Source organism: Anser anser (genome assembly GCF_964211835.1).
Source record: "Anser anser genome assembly, contig: SUPER_W_unloc_2, whole genome shotgun sequence".
Taxonomy (NCBI): Eukaryota; Metazoa; Chordata; class Aves; order Anseriformes; family Anatidae; genus Anser; species Anser anser.
Window position 1 is genome coordinate 772,704 of NW_028154230.1, and position 16,643 is coordinate 789,346.

Here is a 16,643-nt window from a genome sequence, read left to right on the forward strand (position 1 = left end):
CGCCCTCCTTTTGATGCGGCCCAGGATACGGGTGGCTTTCCGGGCTGCAAGCGTCCATTGCATTGCCGGCTCCGGTTGACGAGCTTCTCATCAACCAACGCCCCCAGGCCCTTCTCCTCAGAGCTGCTCTCCATCCATTCTCCGCCCAGCCTGGATTCGTGCTTAGGATTGCCCCGGACCAAATGCGGGACCTCGCGCTCGTAGCCCCAACTATTATTTATGACCCTATCAGCTCCACCCCAAACACGCTGGTGGCTTTTGGGCGCTGCTCCCCGCAGGCAGATCCCCGCTTTTGCCAGGGCAGGCCTTACCTTTTCAGAAGTTGCTCCACAACCTTCCCTGAGAGCCCCACTTCAACTGCTGGTGTTTCTAAGGGGGAAAGCTGCACCTCCCGCGCACGGGGTGGCGGGGAGGAATACAAAGCCTGTGCTCAGCCCTGGCACATCACAACTGGGTTTGTGCTCAGCTGGGGAGGAGGCTTCTGGAAAAATAGGCAGTGCCCCCCAAGGCTGCCCAAGCGTGGTCCGCGGTGCCCTGCAGCAGCCCCAGGGAGAGCGGAGCTCAAACTGGCCCGACACGGCGGCAGGGACGTGGCCGTCCCCACACGCGCGGTTCCTGCCTGAGTAGGCCACAGCGCTTCTGCCTCTCTGACAGGCTTGGAGGGTAACGACATCAGAATACGCTCGCTTTAGTTTGAGGTTCCAGGCGCTACTGCCATCGGGATGGCACACGGGGACGGGGCTGGGGCTGGGGCTGGGGGCAGGCAACCACAGGCAGCTTTAACATCTCAGTCCTCCCCGTCGGCCATCTCCCAGCTACCACGCGGGCCACTCAGTGCGACCAGACACCAATTCACCCAAGGCAACAAAAATATTTACAGAGCTACACCTCTCCTCGTAACTGTTTGTTGTTTACGGCTGAAACCAGTCCTGGGATAGGATATGCCACCTGGACTGAGCAAAGCCTTTGATACGGTCCCTCACCACATTCTTCTCTCTAAATTGGAGAGGTATGGATTTGAAGGATGGACTGCTGGGCGGATAAAGAATTGGTTGGCTGGTCGCAGCCAAAGGGTTGTGGTCAACGGCTCTATGTCTGGGTGGAGGCCGGTCACAAGCGGTGTCCCTCAGGGGTCGGCCTCGGGACCGGTGCTCTTCAACATCTTTAGCAATGACACAGACGACGGAATCGAGCAAGTTTGCAGATGACACCAAGCTGAGCGGTGCAGTCGATACAACAGAGGGAAGGGATGCCGTCCGGAGGGACCTGGACAGGCCGGAGAAGTGGGCCCATGAGAACCTAATGAGGTTCAACAAGGCCAAGTGCAAGGCGTTGACCTTGGGCTGGGGCAATCCCAGGTATTTCTATAGACTGGGAGAAGAAGAACTTGAGAGCAGCCCTGCGGAGAAGGACTTGGGGGTCCTGATGGACGAGAAGCTGGACACGAGCCAGCAGCGCGCGCTTGCAGCCCGGAAGGCCAACTGTGTCCTGGGCTGCATTAACAAAGGGGTGGCCAGCAGGGAGAGGGAGGTGATTATCCCCCTCTACCCTGCTCTTGGGAGACCCCACCTGGAATACTGCGTGCAGGCCTGGGGCCCCCAGCACAAGAAGGATGTGGAGCTCTTGGAAAGGTCAGTCTCACCTCCGTCCCTGGACAGGTGTTGGAACAGCTGGAAAGGTGTTGGAACAGCTTGTTCTGGATGCCATCTCCAAGCCATTGGAAGAGAAGGAGGTTATGAGGAGTAGTCAGCATGGATTCACCAAGGGGAAATCGTGCTCGACCGACCTCGTTGCCTTCTATGATGGCATCACCAGCTGCGTTGATGGAGGGAGAGCAGTGGATGTCATCTACCTTGACTTTAGCAAGGCTTCCGATACTGTCTCCCACGACGTCCTGCTAGCAAAGCTGAGAAAGCGTGGGATAGACGAGTGGACGGTAAGGTGGGTTGAGACCTGGCTGACCGGCCGAGCTCAGAGGGTGGTGATCGGCGGCGCAGAGTCCGGCTGCAGCCCTGTGACTAGCGGTGTTCCCCAGGGGTCGGTGCTGGGTCCGGTCTTGTTCAACATCTTCATCGCCGACCTTGACGAGGGAATAGTGTCCAGCCTCAGCAAGTACGCCGATGATACAAAGCTGGGAGGAGTGGCCGACACGCCAGAAGGCTGTGCTGCCATTCAGCGAGACCTGGGCGGGCTGGAGAGCTGGGCAGGAAGAAGCCAAATGAAGTTTAACAAGAGCAAGCGTAGAGTCCTGCACCTGGGAAGGAACAACCGCGTGTATCAGTACAGGCTGGGGGATGACCTGCTGGAGAGGAGCGCTGCGGAGAAGGACCCGGGGGTCCTGGTGGACGACAGGTTGACCATGAGCCAGCGGCGTGCCCTGGTGGCCAAGAAGGCCAACGGGATCCTGGCGTGCGTTAAAAGGAGCGTGGCCAGCAGGTCAAGGGAGGTGATCCTCCCCCTCTACTCTGCCCTGGGCAGGCCTCGCCTGGAGTACCGTGTCCGGTTCTGGGCTCCCCAGTACAAAAAAGACAGGGATCTCTTGGAAAGAGTCCAGCGGAGGGCAACAAAGATGATACGGGGCCTGGAGCATCTCCCCTATGAGCAAAGACTGAGAGACCTGGGCCTGTTCAGCCTTGAGAAGAGAAGACTGAGAGGGGATCTTATCAATGATTACAAATATCTTAAGTGTGGGAGACAGTGGGACTTGGCCACCCTCTTTTCAGTGGTTTGTGGGGATAGGACAAGGGGCAACGGCCAAAAACTGGAGCACAGGAAGTTCCGCACCAACACGCGAAAGAACTTCTTCACGGTGAGGGTGACGGAGCGCTGGAACAGGCTGCCCGGGGAGGTTGTGGAGTCTCCTTCTCCGGAGATATTCAAGGCCCGTCTGGACGCCTACCTGGGCAGCCTGCTCTAGGGAACCTGCTCTGGCAGGGGGGTTGGACCCGACGATCTCTTGAGGTCCCTTCCAACCCCTACGAATCTGTATATACAGGAGTAAAAATACACGTGTTGATAGCGATAGGACAAGGGGGAATGGTTTTAAACTAAGACAGGGGAGATTTAGCTTAGATATTAGGAGAAAGTTTTTCACTCAGAGGGCGGTGAGGCACTGGAACGGGTTGCCCAGAGAGGTTCTGGATGCCCCATCCCTGGAGGCATTCAAGGCCAGGCTGGACGCGGCTCTGGGCAGCCTGCTCTAGTGGTTGGCAACGCTGCCCAGAGCAGGGGGGTTGAAACTAGATGATCTTTAAGGTGCTTTTCAACCCAGGCCATTCTATGGTTCTATGATATGCTCTTTGAAAGCGTACAGGCTAAAGGAAGGGTCAAATTGGTGCCTCGGGGGCAAATTTCTTCGCCTTCTACGGTTGTCTAACAGTGCCTATTAAGCAAAGAGATTACCAATCATCTTCCTCCTCTACTTTCTCAGGAATTAAACACCTTTTGTGAAAGACTACAAGCGCTGATAGCATTAGCTAGACCGACTGGGGAACAGTTGAACACGTAAATACTTACTCAAGGTCCATTTGCACAGGTTTCTTTGAGCAGTTCCATGGGCTCTTCTACGTCAACAAAACAGACCAATGAAAGAGACCAAGGACAAATACAGAAACAGAACAGTTGATCAAGTGCCAATTTAAGAAGCTTTCCCTGAAAGGGCAACAGCATCTCCACCTCCACCCACCCCTCCCCTCCCCTCCCCTCCCTTCCCTTCCCCTCCCTCCCCTCCCCCCCCCCCCCCCAAGTAGTTGACTTCCACAACTATTTTCATCTGACCCCGCAAACGGCAAATTCTATATTACTTCGAGTAGAACAAGGGCTGTTTCTTGTTTCGGTTTGGTTTTTATCATTCAGCTTCTTCAAAAGACTTTAGTCATTCACAGCTGCAATCGTTAACCCCGCAAACAGATCCAGTAACAAAGATCATTCCTCCTGCTAAGGAATCGAGTTTCTTTGTGAGGAACGGAGTCACAAAAATCATTTCATTAGCAAGTTTCAAACACTAAAAATATTTAATAGCATTTTAACGCTCCCACGCTCCAGTAAGCCTTGAACGTAACCGCAATTAAACAAGGAGCACAGCAAAGCCAGAGGTCTAACAAAGCACGAGAGGTGATCGCATTTAAACGCCTTATGGTGCCTTTAGCTAATCCTTCTTCTAGTTCCTGAACAACGGACTTCGTTTAGGAAAAAAAAAGACTCTAAAAATACATACAAAAAAATAAAGGGAACGGCAGCCGAGTCTTGAACGTTCAGAAGCCGACTCAAGCATCCCAGAGCCTTCTACGCTTTGAAAAGCGTCTGTGGGAGAAATTACTTCTCGAAGTTGCGAAACCCACGACTGAAAAGAAAGCGGTAGCAAAACTCCTACGGTAGTCAAGAACAGGCTGACAAGCACCTGTCAGAAATCACACCGGGTAGAGTTTATTCTGCCTCCTCGGGACAGGGGCAGACAACAGACGATGCCTGGAAGCTTTCTTCCAACCTTATTCTTCTCTGGTTCTACATCTGCCAGTCCTCGATGCGGCTGTTTCGCAATAAAAGCACGCCCTTTTATTTGGGAGCAGGGGGAAGATAGCAAGGCCTCAAACACACAGCACATCCTAGATCGTCTTAGGGAGATGGAGACCCACAGGACCGCCGAGCGCTTCTATCTTCGCGTTTCAAATGACTGGGCAAACCACCATCTACACGACACTGTCAACAGACCGAAACATTCTTTTAACTTGCAGAACTATTTCCATCGGCAAGACACACAAGACAGAGGTCATATCCCCATGCTCCATCTTTATTGTGCAAGTGCTGCTCAAAGCTCTTTATTACCCTCCATAGACAGCCGTCCAGGAAAAAAAAAAAAAAAAAAAATCATACGTCAACAGGGGCTAGATTGACGGGCAACATATGAAACCTACTCGGCGGCGACCCGTACGCGTGCAGTGACGCCTGCGGTGCAAAAACCTTAGCCAGGAGGCCGGCCCAACTGACCGCCACCCAGAATACGTAGATGTACACGACAGCCCGAAGGGCCCGAGGGTGGGCATTCACAGCCATCCGGAATCCATTGGTCAGGTCCAGGTTAGCAGCACACTTCTTGCCAACAACCATTACACGCCCAAGAAGCTGGAAAAAGGAAATAACGTTACCTAACATAACGTGCCACGACGCACAGAACGAACGCGAGCGGAGAACCATCCACAGAACACGGTTAGCTAATCCTTCACGATTCAACCGCTGCTCTTTGAATTACCCTCTAGACAGGAACAGACTACAAAACAGTCACAGAAGCTAAATTTGTCTCGGGGGTTAAAGCCCCCGTCATAGCTTCGGGCAACGTAAGCCGCTCTGGCGGAAAATAAAAGCTTCACGGTGCCTTTTCTTTTGCGTGGCCTCACAAAGCCTTGGAACTTGACTTGCATAGCTAACAGCGAAACAAACACCCAGCGCCGCTCAACCAGCTTTCCCTTTCCTCGCCTCTGACCTGCCCAAACCCCAAGCCCTCTTCTGCATAGTCAAAGTACCACCGCCGCTGTCTGGAAACCGTGAAAACGGGCATCAGACCGTACTTCGGAACAACACTGCTTTTTGCACTACAAGCGCGTAGCCGGAGACCAGCATCGCTTTATATCGCCGCTCTTAGTCAAAAAGCTCAACTCCATTACAAGCTAGAGGCAAAAGACTACAGCATCGGAAAACCCAAAATAGCCTACTGTGCGCCCCTCCGCAACATCCAGAGGAAAAGAGGGGACGGGAAAGAGTCTAGGAAGTTACAAACTAGTTACAGGTACAGCCAGCCTAGCGAAAAGAAAGCTCCCACAGTACTCACGGGTCCGCCAGAATCTTCTGCTTCACATAACCGGACAACTGCCTTCTCAGGAAGGACTAGGAAAAAACACTGGAGCCTGAGGCGAACTATCACGGAACGCAAGGCGCTGGAGGAAGAGTAAACAGTTACAACGCAGTCAGCTTCAGAGAAAGGCAACAGCTTAAGCAAATCACTATGCCCCACCGAACTCGTCCTACCGAAGCAGATTATCAGGTACCCCAAACGCGCACGACAAAACAGCGATTCTTCTTAAGCGATCTTTGAATAGGCAAAGTTCTCTACCTTCTACACGCAAAACACACAAGCGGCAAACAATTGCTAACTGTCCTTCAGTTATGTCCAAATATTGCCTCGGCCAGAGGTAGGAAGGCATCTTCAAAGAACCCGGAGTAATCCGGCTGAGGCTGTATAAACTCTCCGTCCTCGATAACGCCACGTACTCAGGGGAAAGAACATTCCAAGTTAGCCCGTTACGGCCGGCTCTACGTCAGACACCTCCAGACCGAGGCCAAGGTATCACCTGCGAAACACGAATACCACCGATCTGTAGGAAACCATCGACTCGCAACTAATTGCGAGGGAACTCCCCAAATCACCAGCAGACCGAAACTGCATACGGCACCAGAAGCAGGATCCAGCACGCAAGGTGACGGGGGCAACGAGACAGCCGAGTACTTCAGATTAGCGACTTCCGGCAGTTTTATTTATTTTAGATGCGACTGAAACAGCGCCGATAAGACTCGATTCCACAGATGCTTTGCACTTCTTACTCACCATCGCCTTTCACTGCGCGACAATCGAGAATTACGAGCCTTCCTCACACTTCTCCCCCCTATAACATCGCTCAACTGTGAAACAGGCCTTCGGTACAGCGAGCTAAGCAAATTCAAGACCATTCGCTATAGCCAACTACACTCCAAAAGCAGTTCTAAGTTCCCCCCCTGCCTCAAGTGAGGACCAGCAGCCTGCGGGATTGACTGGCTTCTAGATGTTTAAGAAAGCTAGGAAAAGCTGCAATTCTTCCCTTTCACAAGCCACTTTGGAGAGAGCGTGCGCTCGCGTGCGCGGTGGGGGTGGTGCCATAACCAAAGCCTAGCACGGCCGAGCCGGGGCGTCTCTAGAACGCTGTCACGAGGCGCATCAAGACCTGCGTTTCTGCTACGCAGAAATGACTGATTACGGTCACTACTGCGATGCTCGCTGCCTATACGCAGGCAGTCCGAACCCCCAAGGAGACCGACTGCGCCGGCGACCCAGTACGCGCCGTGGCACCCCGGGGGCAGGCGGGACGCGCACCGAAGAAGCGCGGGGTTTTAGAGGCGCTGCAGTAGAGAGCGCCACGAGCCGGAGAGACCCCGACCGACCGACCGACCGACCGACCGACCGTCCGTCCGTCCGTCCGTCCCTCCCTGCCTCCCTCCCTCCCTCCCGCAGCAAGGCCACCACCCGCCCTGCCGCACTCCCGGGACCCGCGACGGGCCCTCGTTTCAGAGGGCCTGCGAGCGGCCGAGGGAAGGAAGGAAAGAGAAGACTCGCACGACGACGCCGCGGCTACCTCCTCGCCCACGACCGCTCATCCTCACGGAGAACGTTGGCGGGGACCTCCTTGCCCTTGCAGGCGACCTCTCCGAAAGCGGCTGCAGCGGCAGCGCCGCCGCCGGGCCAGGCGGCCTGCGCCCTAACGATCCCGTCGGCCATGACGGCGCCCGCTCGGTACAACGCCCCCTCCCTTCCCGCACTCGGCCCGGCCCTCCGCGGCGCTCATTGGGCCGACAGATCGCCGCCGACCGCTCCCGCGCCTCGATTGGCTGCCTCGCCTGCCCTCTTCCCTTGTCCCCGCCCTCTCGGCGGCTCCGCTCCCGTCGACCCGGTGCTTATCGGCGCTCAGGGAGGTCGCGTGCCCTCGGGGCGCGGAGGGATCCGACCGGGAGGGAGGAAGTGGGCGCCCGAAAACGGGCTGGGCGGCTCCGCGGAGGGAAGCCGGGCCCTGCACGGCTGGGAAACGAGCTCCACAGAACGGTTGCTCCGATCATAGAATCATAGCATGGCTTGGCTTGGCAGGGACCTTACTTAAAGATCACCTAATTCCAACCCCCCCGCCCTGGGCAGGGACACCTTCCACTAGACCACGTTGCTCAAAGCCCCATCCAACCTGGCCTTAAACACTTCCAGGGACGGGGCATCCGCCACTTCTCCTGGCAACCCGTTCCAGTGCCTCACCCCCCTCTCAGGAAAGAATCTCTTCCAACTATCCAGTCTAAGTCTACCCTCTTTGAGTTTAAAACCATTACTCCTTGCCCTATCGCTCCTCTCCCTGACAAAGAGTCCCTCCCCAGCTTTCCTGTAGGGCCCCCCCTTTGGGTACTGGAAGGCCCCTCCAAGGTCTCCCCGGAGCCTTCTCTTCTCTCTCCAGGCTGAACCACCCCAACTCCCTCAGCCTGCCTTCCTGGGAGAGGTGCCCCAGCCCCCTGGTCATCTTCGTGGCCCTCCTCTGGACGCGTTCTAGTACGTCCCCGTCCTTCTTGTGCTGGGGGCCCCAGAGCTGAACACAGTACTTACTCTAGGTGGGGCCTCACAAGAGCACAGCAGCAGAGAGGGAGAATCACCTCCCTCGACTTGCCGGCCGCCCTCCTTTTGATGCGGCCCAGGATACGGGTGGCTTTCCGGGCTGCAAGCGTCCATTGCATTGCCGGCTCCGGTTGACGAGCTTCTCATCAACCAACGCCCCCAGGCCCTTCTCCTCAGAGCTGCTCTCCATCCATTCTCCGCCCAGCCTGGATTCGTGCTTAGGATTGCCCCGGACCAAATGCGGGACCTCGCGCTCGTAGCCCCAACTATTATTTATGACCCTATCAGCTCCACCCCAAACACGCTGGTGGCTTTTGGGCGCTGCTCCCCGCAGGCAGATCCCCGCTTTTGCCAGGGCAGGCCTTACCTTTTCAGAAGTTGCTCCACAACCTTCCCTGAGAGCCCCACTTCAACTGCTGGTGTTTCTAAGGGGGAAAGCTGCACCTCCCGCGCACGGGGTGGCGGGGAGGAATACAAAGCCTGTGCTCAGCCCTGGCACATCACAACTGGGTTTGTGCTCAGCTGGGGAGGAGGCTTCTGGAAAAATAGGCAGTGCCCCCCAAGGCTGCCCAAGCGTGGTCCGCGGTGCCCTGCAGCAGCCCCAGGGAGAGCGGAGCTCAAACTGGCCCGACACGGCGGCAGGGACGTGGCCGTCCCCACACGCGCGGTTCCTGCCTGAGTAGGCCACAGCGCTTCTGCCTCTCTGACAGGCTTGGAGGGTAACGACATCAGAATACGCTCGCTTTAGTTTGAGGTTCCAGGCGCTACTGCCATCGGGATGGCACACGGGGACGGGGCTGGGGCTGGGGCTGGGGGCAGGCAACCACAGGCAGCTTTAACATCTCAGTCCTCCCCGTCGGCCATCTCCCAGCTACCACGCGGGCCACTCAGTGCGACCAGACACCAATTCACCCAAGGCAACAAAAATATTTACAGAGCTACACCTCTCCTCGTAACTGTTTGTTGTTTACGGCTGAAACCAGTCCTGGGATAGGATATGCCACCTGGACTGAGCAAAGCCTTTGATACGGTCCCTCACCACATTCTTCTCTCTAAATTGGAGAGGTATGGATTTGAAGGATGGACTGCTGGGCGGATAAAGAATTGGTTGGCTGGTCGCAGCCAAAGGGTTGTGGTCAACGGCTCTATGTCTGGGTGGAGGCCGGTCACAAGCGGTGTCCCTCAGGGGTCGGCCTCGGGACCGGTGCTCTTCAACATCTTTAGCAATGACACAGACGACGGAATCGAGCAAGTTTGCAGATGACACCAAGCTGAGCGGTGCAGTCGATACAACAGAGGGAAGGGATGCCGTCCGGAGGGACCTGGACAGGCCGGAGAAGTGGGCCCATGAGAACCTAATGAGGTTCAACAAGGCCAAGTGCAAGGCGTTGACCTTGGGCTGGGGCAATCCCAGGTATTTCTATAGACTGGGAGAAGAAGAACTTGAGAGCAGCCCTGCGGAGAAGGACTTGGGGGTCCTGATGGACGAGAAGCTGGACACGAGCCAGCAGCGCGCGCTTGCAGCCCGGAAGGCCAACTGTGTCCTGGGCTGCATTAACAAAGGGGTGGCCAGCAGGGAGAGGGAGGTGATTATCCCCCTCTACCCTGCTCTTGGGAGACCCCACCTGGAATACTGCGTGCAGGCCTGGGGCCCCCAGCACAAGAAGGATGTGGAGCTCTTGGAAAGGTCAGTCTCACCTCCGTCCCTGGACAGGTGTTGGAACAGCTGGAAAGGTGTTGGAACAGCTTGTTCTGGATGCCATCTCCAAGCCATTGGAAGAGAAGGAGGTTATGAGGAGTAGTCAGCATGGATTCACCAAGGGGAAATCGTGCTCGACCGACCTCGTTGCCTTCTATGATGGCATCACCAGCTGCGTTGATGGAGGGAGAGCAGTGGATGTCATCTACCTTGACTTTAGCAAGGCTTCCGATACTGTCTCCCACGACGTCCTGCTAGCAAAGCTGAGAAAGCGTGGGATAGACGAGTGGACGGTAAGGTGGGTTGAGACCTGGCTGACCGGCCGAGCTCAGAGGGTGGTGATCGGCGGCGCAGAGTCCGGCTGCAGCCCTGTGACTAGCGGTGTTCCCCAGGGGTCGGTGCTGGGTCCGGTCTTGTTCAACATCTTCATCGCCGACCTTGACGAGGGAATAGTGTCCAGCCTCAGCAAGTACGCCGATGATACAAAGCTGGGAGGAGTGGCCGACACGCCAGAAGGCTGTGCTGCCATTCAGCGAGACCTGGGCGGGCTGGAGAGCTGGGCAGGAAGAAGCCAAATGAAGTTTAACAAGAGCAAGCGTAGAGTCCTGCACCTGGGAAGGAACAACCGCGTGTATCAGTACAGGCTGGGGGATGACCTGCTGGAGAGGAGCGCTGCGGAGAAGGACCCGGGGGTCCTGGTGGACGACAGGTTGACCATGAGCCAGCGGCGTGCCCTGGTGGCCAAGAAGGCCAACGGGATCCTGGCGTGCGTTAAAAGGAGCGTGGCCAGCAGGTCAAGGGAGGTGATCCTCCCCCTCTACTCTGCCCTGGGCAGGCCTCGCCTGGAGTACCGTGTCCGGTTCTGGGCTCCCCAGTACAAAAAAGACAGGGATCTCTTGGAAAGAGTCCAGCGGAGGGCAACAAAGATGATACGGGGCCTGGAGCATCTCCCCTATGAGCAAAGACTGAGAGACCTGGGCCTGTTCAGCCTTGAGAAGAGAAGACTGAGAGGGGATCTTATCAATGATTACAAATATCTTAAGTGTGGGAGACAGTGGGACTTGGCCACCCTCTTTTCAGTGGTTTGTGGGGATAGGACAAGGGGCAACGGCCAAAAACTGGAGCACAGGAAGTTCCGCACCAACACGCGAAAGAACTTCTTCACGGTGAGGGTGACGGAGCGCTGGAACAGGCTGCCCGGGGAGGTTGTGGAGTCTCCTTCTCCGGAGATATTCAAGGCCCGTCTGGACGCCTACCTGGGCAGCCTGCTCTAGGGAACCTGCTCTGGCAGGGGGGTTGGACCCGACGATCTCTTGAGGTCCCTTCCAACCCCTACGAATCTGTATATACAGGAGTAAAAATACACGTGTTGATAGCGATAGGACAAGGGGGAATGGTTTTAAACTAAGACAGGGGAGATTTAGCTTAGATATTAGGAGAAAGTTTTTCACTCAGAGGGCGGTGAGGCACTGGAACGGGTTGCCCAGAGAGGTTCTGGATGCCCCATCCCTGGAGGCATTCAAGGCCAGGCTGGACGCGGCTCTGGGCAGCCTGCTCTAGTGGTTGGCAACGCTGCCCAGAGCAGGGGGGTTGAAACTAGATGATCTTTAAGGTGCTTTTCAACCCAGGCCATTCTATGGTTCTATGATATGCTCTTTGAAAGCGTACAGGCTAAAGGAAGGGTCAAATTGGTGCCTCGGGGGCAAATTTCTTCGCCTTCTACGGTTGTCTAACAGTGCCTATTAAGCAAAGAGATTACCAATCGTCTTCCTCCTCTACTTTCTCAGGAATTAAACACCTTTTGTGAAAGACTACAAGCGCTGATAGCATTAGCTAGACCGACTGGGGAACAGTTGAACACGTAAATACTTACTCAAGGTCCATTTGCACAGGTTTCTTTGAGCAGTTCCATGGGCTCTTCTACGTCAACAAAACAGACCAATGAAAGAGACCAAGGACAAATACAGAAACAGAACAGTTGATCAAGTGCCAATTTAAGAAGCTTTCCCTGAAAGGGCAACAGCATCTCCACCTCCACCCACCCCTCCCCTCCCCTCCCCTCCCCCCCCCCCCCCCCAAGTAGTTGACTTCCACAACTATTTTCATCTGACCCCGCAAACGGCAAATTCTATATTACTTCGAGTAGAACAAGGGCTGTTTCTTGTTTCGGTTTGGTTTTTATCATTCAGCTTCTTCAAAAGACTTTAGTCATTCACAGCTGCAATCGTTAACCCCGCAAACAGATCCAGTAACAAAGATCATTCCTCCTGCTAAGGAATCGAGTTTCTTTGTGAGGAACGGAGTCACAAAAATCATTTCATTAGCAAGTTTCAAACACTAAAAATATTTAATAGCATTTTAACGCTCCCACGCTCCAGTAAGCCTTGAACGTAACCGCAATTAAACAAGGAGCACAGCAAAGCCAGAGGTCTAACAAAGCACGAGAGGTGATCGCATTTAAACGCCTTATGGTGCCTTTAGCTAATCCTTCTTCTAGTTCCTGAACAACGGACTTCGTTTAGGAAAAAAAAAGACTCTAAAAATACATACAAAAAAATAAAGGGAACGGCAGCCGAGTCTTGAACGTTCAGAAGCCGACTCAAGCATCCCAGAGCCTTCTACGCTTTGAAAAGCGTCTGTGGGAGAAATTACTTCTCGAAGTTGCGAAACCCACGACTGAAAAGAAAGCGGTAGCAAAACTCCTACGGTAGTCAAGAACAGGCTGACAAGCACCTGTCAGAAATCACACCGGGTAGAGTTTATTCTGCCTCCTCGGGACAGGGGCAGACAACAGACGATGCCTGGAAGCTTTCTTCCAACCTTATTCTTCTCTGGTTCTACATCTGCCAGTCCTCGATGCGGCTGTTTCGCAATAAAAGCACGCCCTTTTATTTGGGAGCAGGGGGAAGATAGCAAGGCCTCAAACACACAGCACATCCTAGATCGTCTTAGGGAGATGGAGACCCACAGGACCGCCGAGCGCTTCTATCTTCGCGTTTCAAATGACTGGGCAAACCACCATCTACACGACACTGTCAACAGACCGAAACATTCTTTTAACTTGCAGAACTATTTCCATCGGCAAGACACACAAGACAGAGGTCATATCCCCATGCTCCATCTTTATTGTGCAAGTGCTGCTCAAAGCTCTTTATTACCCTCCATAGACAGCCGTCCAGGAAAAAAAAAACAAAAAAAATCATACGTCAACAGGGGCTAGATTGACGGGCAACATATGAAACCTACTCGGCGGCGACCCGTACGCGTGCAGTGACGCCTGCGGTGCAAAAACCTTAGCCAGGAGGCCGGCCCAACTGACCGCCACCCAGAATACGTAGATGTACACGACAGCCCGAAGGGCCCGAGGGTGGGCATTCACAGCCATCCGGAATCCATTGGTCAGGTCCAGGTTAGCAGCACACTTCTTGCCAACAACCATTACACGCCCAAGAAGCTGGAAAAAGGAAATAACGTTACCTAACATAACGTGCCACGACGCACAGAACGAACGCGAGCGGAGAACCATCCACAGAACACGGTTAGCTAATCCTTCACGATTCAACCGCTGCTCTTTGAATTACCCTCTAGACAGGAACAGACTACAAAACAGTCACAGAAGCTAAATTTGTCTCGGGGGTTAAAGCCCCCGTCATAGCTTCGGGCAACGTAAGCCGCTCTGGCGGAAAATAAAAGCTTCACGGTGCCTTTTCTTTTGCGTGGCCTCACAAAGCCTTGGAACTTGACTTGCATAGCTAACAGCGAAACAAACACCCAGCGCCGCTCAACCAGCTTTCCCTTTCCTCGCCTCTGACCTGCCCAAACCCCAAGCCCTCTTCTGCATAGTCAAAGTACCACCGCCGCTGTCTGGAAACCGTGAAAACGGGCATCAGACCGTACTTCGGAACAACACTGCTTTTTGCACTACAAGCGCGTAGCCGGAGACCAGCATCGCTTTATATCGCCGCTCTTAGTCAAAAAGCTCAACTCCATTACAAGCTAGAGGCAAAAGACTACAGCATCGGAAAACCCAAAATAGCCTACTGTGCGCCCCTCCGCAACATCCAGAGGAAAAGAGGGGACGGGAAAGAGTCTAGGAAGTTACAAACTAGTTACAGGTACAGCCAGCCTAGCGAAAAGAAAGCTCCCACAGTACTCACGGGTCCGCCAGAATCTTCTGCTTCACATAACCGGACAACTGCCTTCTCAGGAAGGACTAGGAAAAAACACTGGAGCCTGAGGCGAACTATCACGGAACGCAAGGCGCTGGAGGAAGAGTAAACAGTTACAACGCAGTCAGCTTCAGAGAAAGGCAACAGCTTAAGCAAATCACTATGCCCCACCGAACTCGTCCTACCGAAGCAGATTATCAGGTACCCCAAACGCGCACGACAAAACAGCGATTCTTCTTAAGCGATCTTTGAATAGGCAAAGTTCTCTACCTTCTACACGCAAAACACACAAGCGGCAAACAATTGCTAACTGTCCTTCAGTTATGTCCAAATATTGCCTCGGCCAGAGGTAGGAAGGCATCTTCAAAGAACCCGGAGTAATCCGGCTGAGGCTGTATAAACTCTCCGTCCTCGATAACGCCACGTACTCAGGGGAAAGAACATTCCAAGTTAGCCCGTTACGGCCGGCTCTACGTCAGACACCTCCAGACCGAGGCCAAGGTATCACCTGCGAAACACGAATACCACCGATCTGTAGGAAACCATCGACTCGCAACTAATTGCGAGGGAACTCCCCAAATCACCAGCAGACCGAAACTGCATACGGCACCAGAAGCAGGATCCAGCACGCAAGGTGACGGGGGCAACGAGACAGCCGAGTACTTCAGATTAGCGACTTCCGGCAGTTTTATTTATTTTAGATGCGACTGAAACAGCGCCGATAAGACTCGATTCCACAGATGCTTTGCACTTCTTACTCACCATCGCCTTTCACTGCGCGACAATCGAGAATTACGAGCCTTCCTCACACTTCTCCCCCCTATAACATCGCTCAACTGTGAAACAGGCCTTCGGTACAGCGAGCTAAGCAAATTCAAGACCATTCGCTATAGCCAACTACACTCCAAAAGCAGTTCTAAGTTCCCCCCCTGCCTCAAGTGAGGACCAGCAGCCTGCGGGATTGACTGGCTTCTAGATGTTTAAGAAAGCTAGGAAAAGCTGCAATTCTTCCCTTTCACAAGCCACTTTGGAGAGAGCGTGCGCTCGCGTGCGCGGTGGGGGTGGTGCCATAACCAAAGCCTAGCACGGCCGAGCCGGGGCGTCTCTAGAACGCTGTCACGAGGCGCATCAAGACCTGCGTTTCTGCTACGCAGAAATGACTGATTACGGTCACTACTGCGATGCTCGCTGCCTATACGCAGGCAGTCCGAACCCCCAAGGAGACCGACTGCGCCGGCGACCCAGTACGCGCCGTGGCACCCCGGGGGCAGGCGGGACGCGCACCGAAGAAGCGCGGGGTTTTAGAGGCGCTGCAGTAGAGAGCGCCACGAGCCGGAGAGACCCCGACCGACCGACCGACCGTCCGTCCGTCCGTCCGTCCGTCCGTCCCTCCCTCCCGCAGCAAGGCCACCACCCGCCCTGCCGCACTCCCGGGACCCGCGACGGGCCCTCGTTTCAGAGGGCCTGCGAGCGGCCGAGGGAAGGAAGGAAAGAGAAGACTCGCACGACGACGCCGCGGCTACCTCCTCGCCCACGACCGCTCATCCTCACGGAGAACGTTGGCGGGGACCTCCTTGCCCTTGCAGGCGACCTCTCCGAAAGCGGCTGCAGCGGCAGCGCCGCCGCCGGGCCAGGCGGCCTGCGCCCTAACGATCCCGTCGGCCATGACGGCGCCCGCTCGGTACAACGCCCCCTCCCTTCCCGCACTCGGCCCGGCCCTCCGCGGCGCTCATTGGGCCGACAGATCGCCGCCGACCGCTCCCGCGCCTCGATTGGCTGCCTCGCCTGCCCTCTTCCCTTGTCCCCGCCCTCTCGGCGGCTCCGCTCCCGTCGACCCGGTGCTTATCGGCGCTCAGGGAGGTCGCGTGCCCTCGGGGCGCGGAGGGATCCGACCGGGAGGGAGGAAGTGGGCGCCCGAAAACGGGCTGGGCGGCTCCGCGGAGGGAAGCCGGGCCCTGCACGGCTGGGAAACGAGCTCCACAGAACGGTTGCTCCGATCATAGAATCATAGCATGGCTTGGCTTGGCAGGGACCTTACTTAAAGATCACCTAATTCCAACCCCCCCGCCCTGGGCAGGGACACCTTCCACTAGACCACGTTGCTCAAAGCCCCATCCAACCTGGCCTTAAACACTTCCAGGGACGGGGCATCCGCCACTTCTCCTGGCAACCCGTTCCAGTGCCTCACCCCCCTCTCAGGAAAGAATCTCTTCCAACTATCCAGTCTAAGTCTACCCTCTTTGAGTTTAAAACCATTACTCCTTGCCCTATCGCTCCTCTCCCTGACAAAGAGTCCCTCCCCAGCTTTCCTGTAGGGCCCCCCCTTTGGGTACTGGAAGGCCCCTCCAAGGTCTCCCCGGAGCCTTCTCTTCTCTCTCCAGGC

The 16,643-nt window shown here is 55.3% G+C and overlaps 2 protein-coding genes across 4 annotated transcripts; both read right to left on the bottom strand.

The window, feature by feature from the left end:
• Positions 1–1,540: 1,540 nt before the first annotated feature.
• Positions 1,541–7,569, bottom strand: LOC310888871 (adenosine 5'-monophosphoramidase HINT1-like). 2 transcript variants are annotated; one of them, XM_083852492.1, is made up of 4 exons: positions 7,380–7,569; positions 5,825–5,930; positions 4,914–5,121; positions 3,995–4,698 (listed from the first exon to the last, which is right to left on the bottom strand). In XM_083852492.1, the coding sequence occupies exons 1-4, from the start codon at positions 7,520–7,522 to the stop codon at positions 4,652–4,654; spliced, it is 504 nt and encodes a 167-aa protein (XP_083708618.1). In that variant the 5' UTR covers positions 7,523–7,569; the 3' UTR covers positions 3,995–4,651. The 2 variants fall into 2 exon arrangements, 1 of the variants encoding a protein (XP_083708618.1); XR_014576230.1 differs by lacking the exons at positions 3,995–4,698; positions 4,914–5,121; positions 5,825–5,930 and adding exons at positions 1,541–2,254; positions 3,517–3,563 and having other exon boundaries at positions 7,380–7,541.
• Positions 7,570–12,419: 4,850 nt separating this feature from the next.
• LOC310888866 (adenosine 5'-monophosphoramidase HINT1-like) lies at positions 12,420–15,973 on the bottom strand. Of its 2 annotated transcripts, none has more exons than XM_083852486.1 (4): positions 15,784–15,973; positions 14,249–14,354; positions 13,338–13,545; positions 12,420–13,123 (listed from the first exon to the last, which is right to left on the bottom strand). In XM_083852486.1, the coding sequence occupies exons 1-4, from the start codon at positions 15,924–15,926 to the stop codon at positions 13,077–13,079; spliced, it is 504 nt and encodes a 167-aa protein (XP_083708612.1). In that variant the 5' UTR covers positions 15,927–15,973; the 3' UTR covers positions 12,420–13,076. The 2 variants fall into 2 exon arrangements, with proteins under 2 accessions (XP_083708612.1, XP_083708613.1); XM_083852487.1 differs by having other exon boundaries at positions 13,411–13,545; positions 15,784–15,969.
• Between the last annotated feature and the right edge of the window lie 670 nt (positions 15,974–16,643).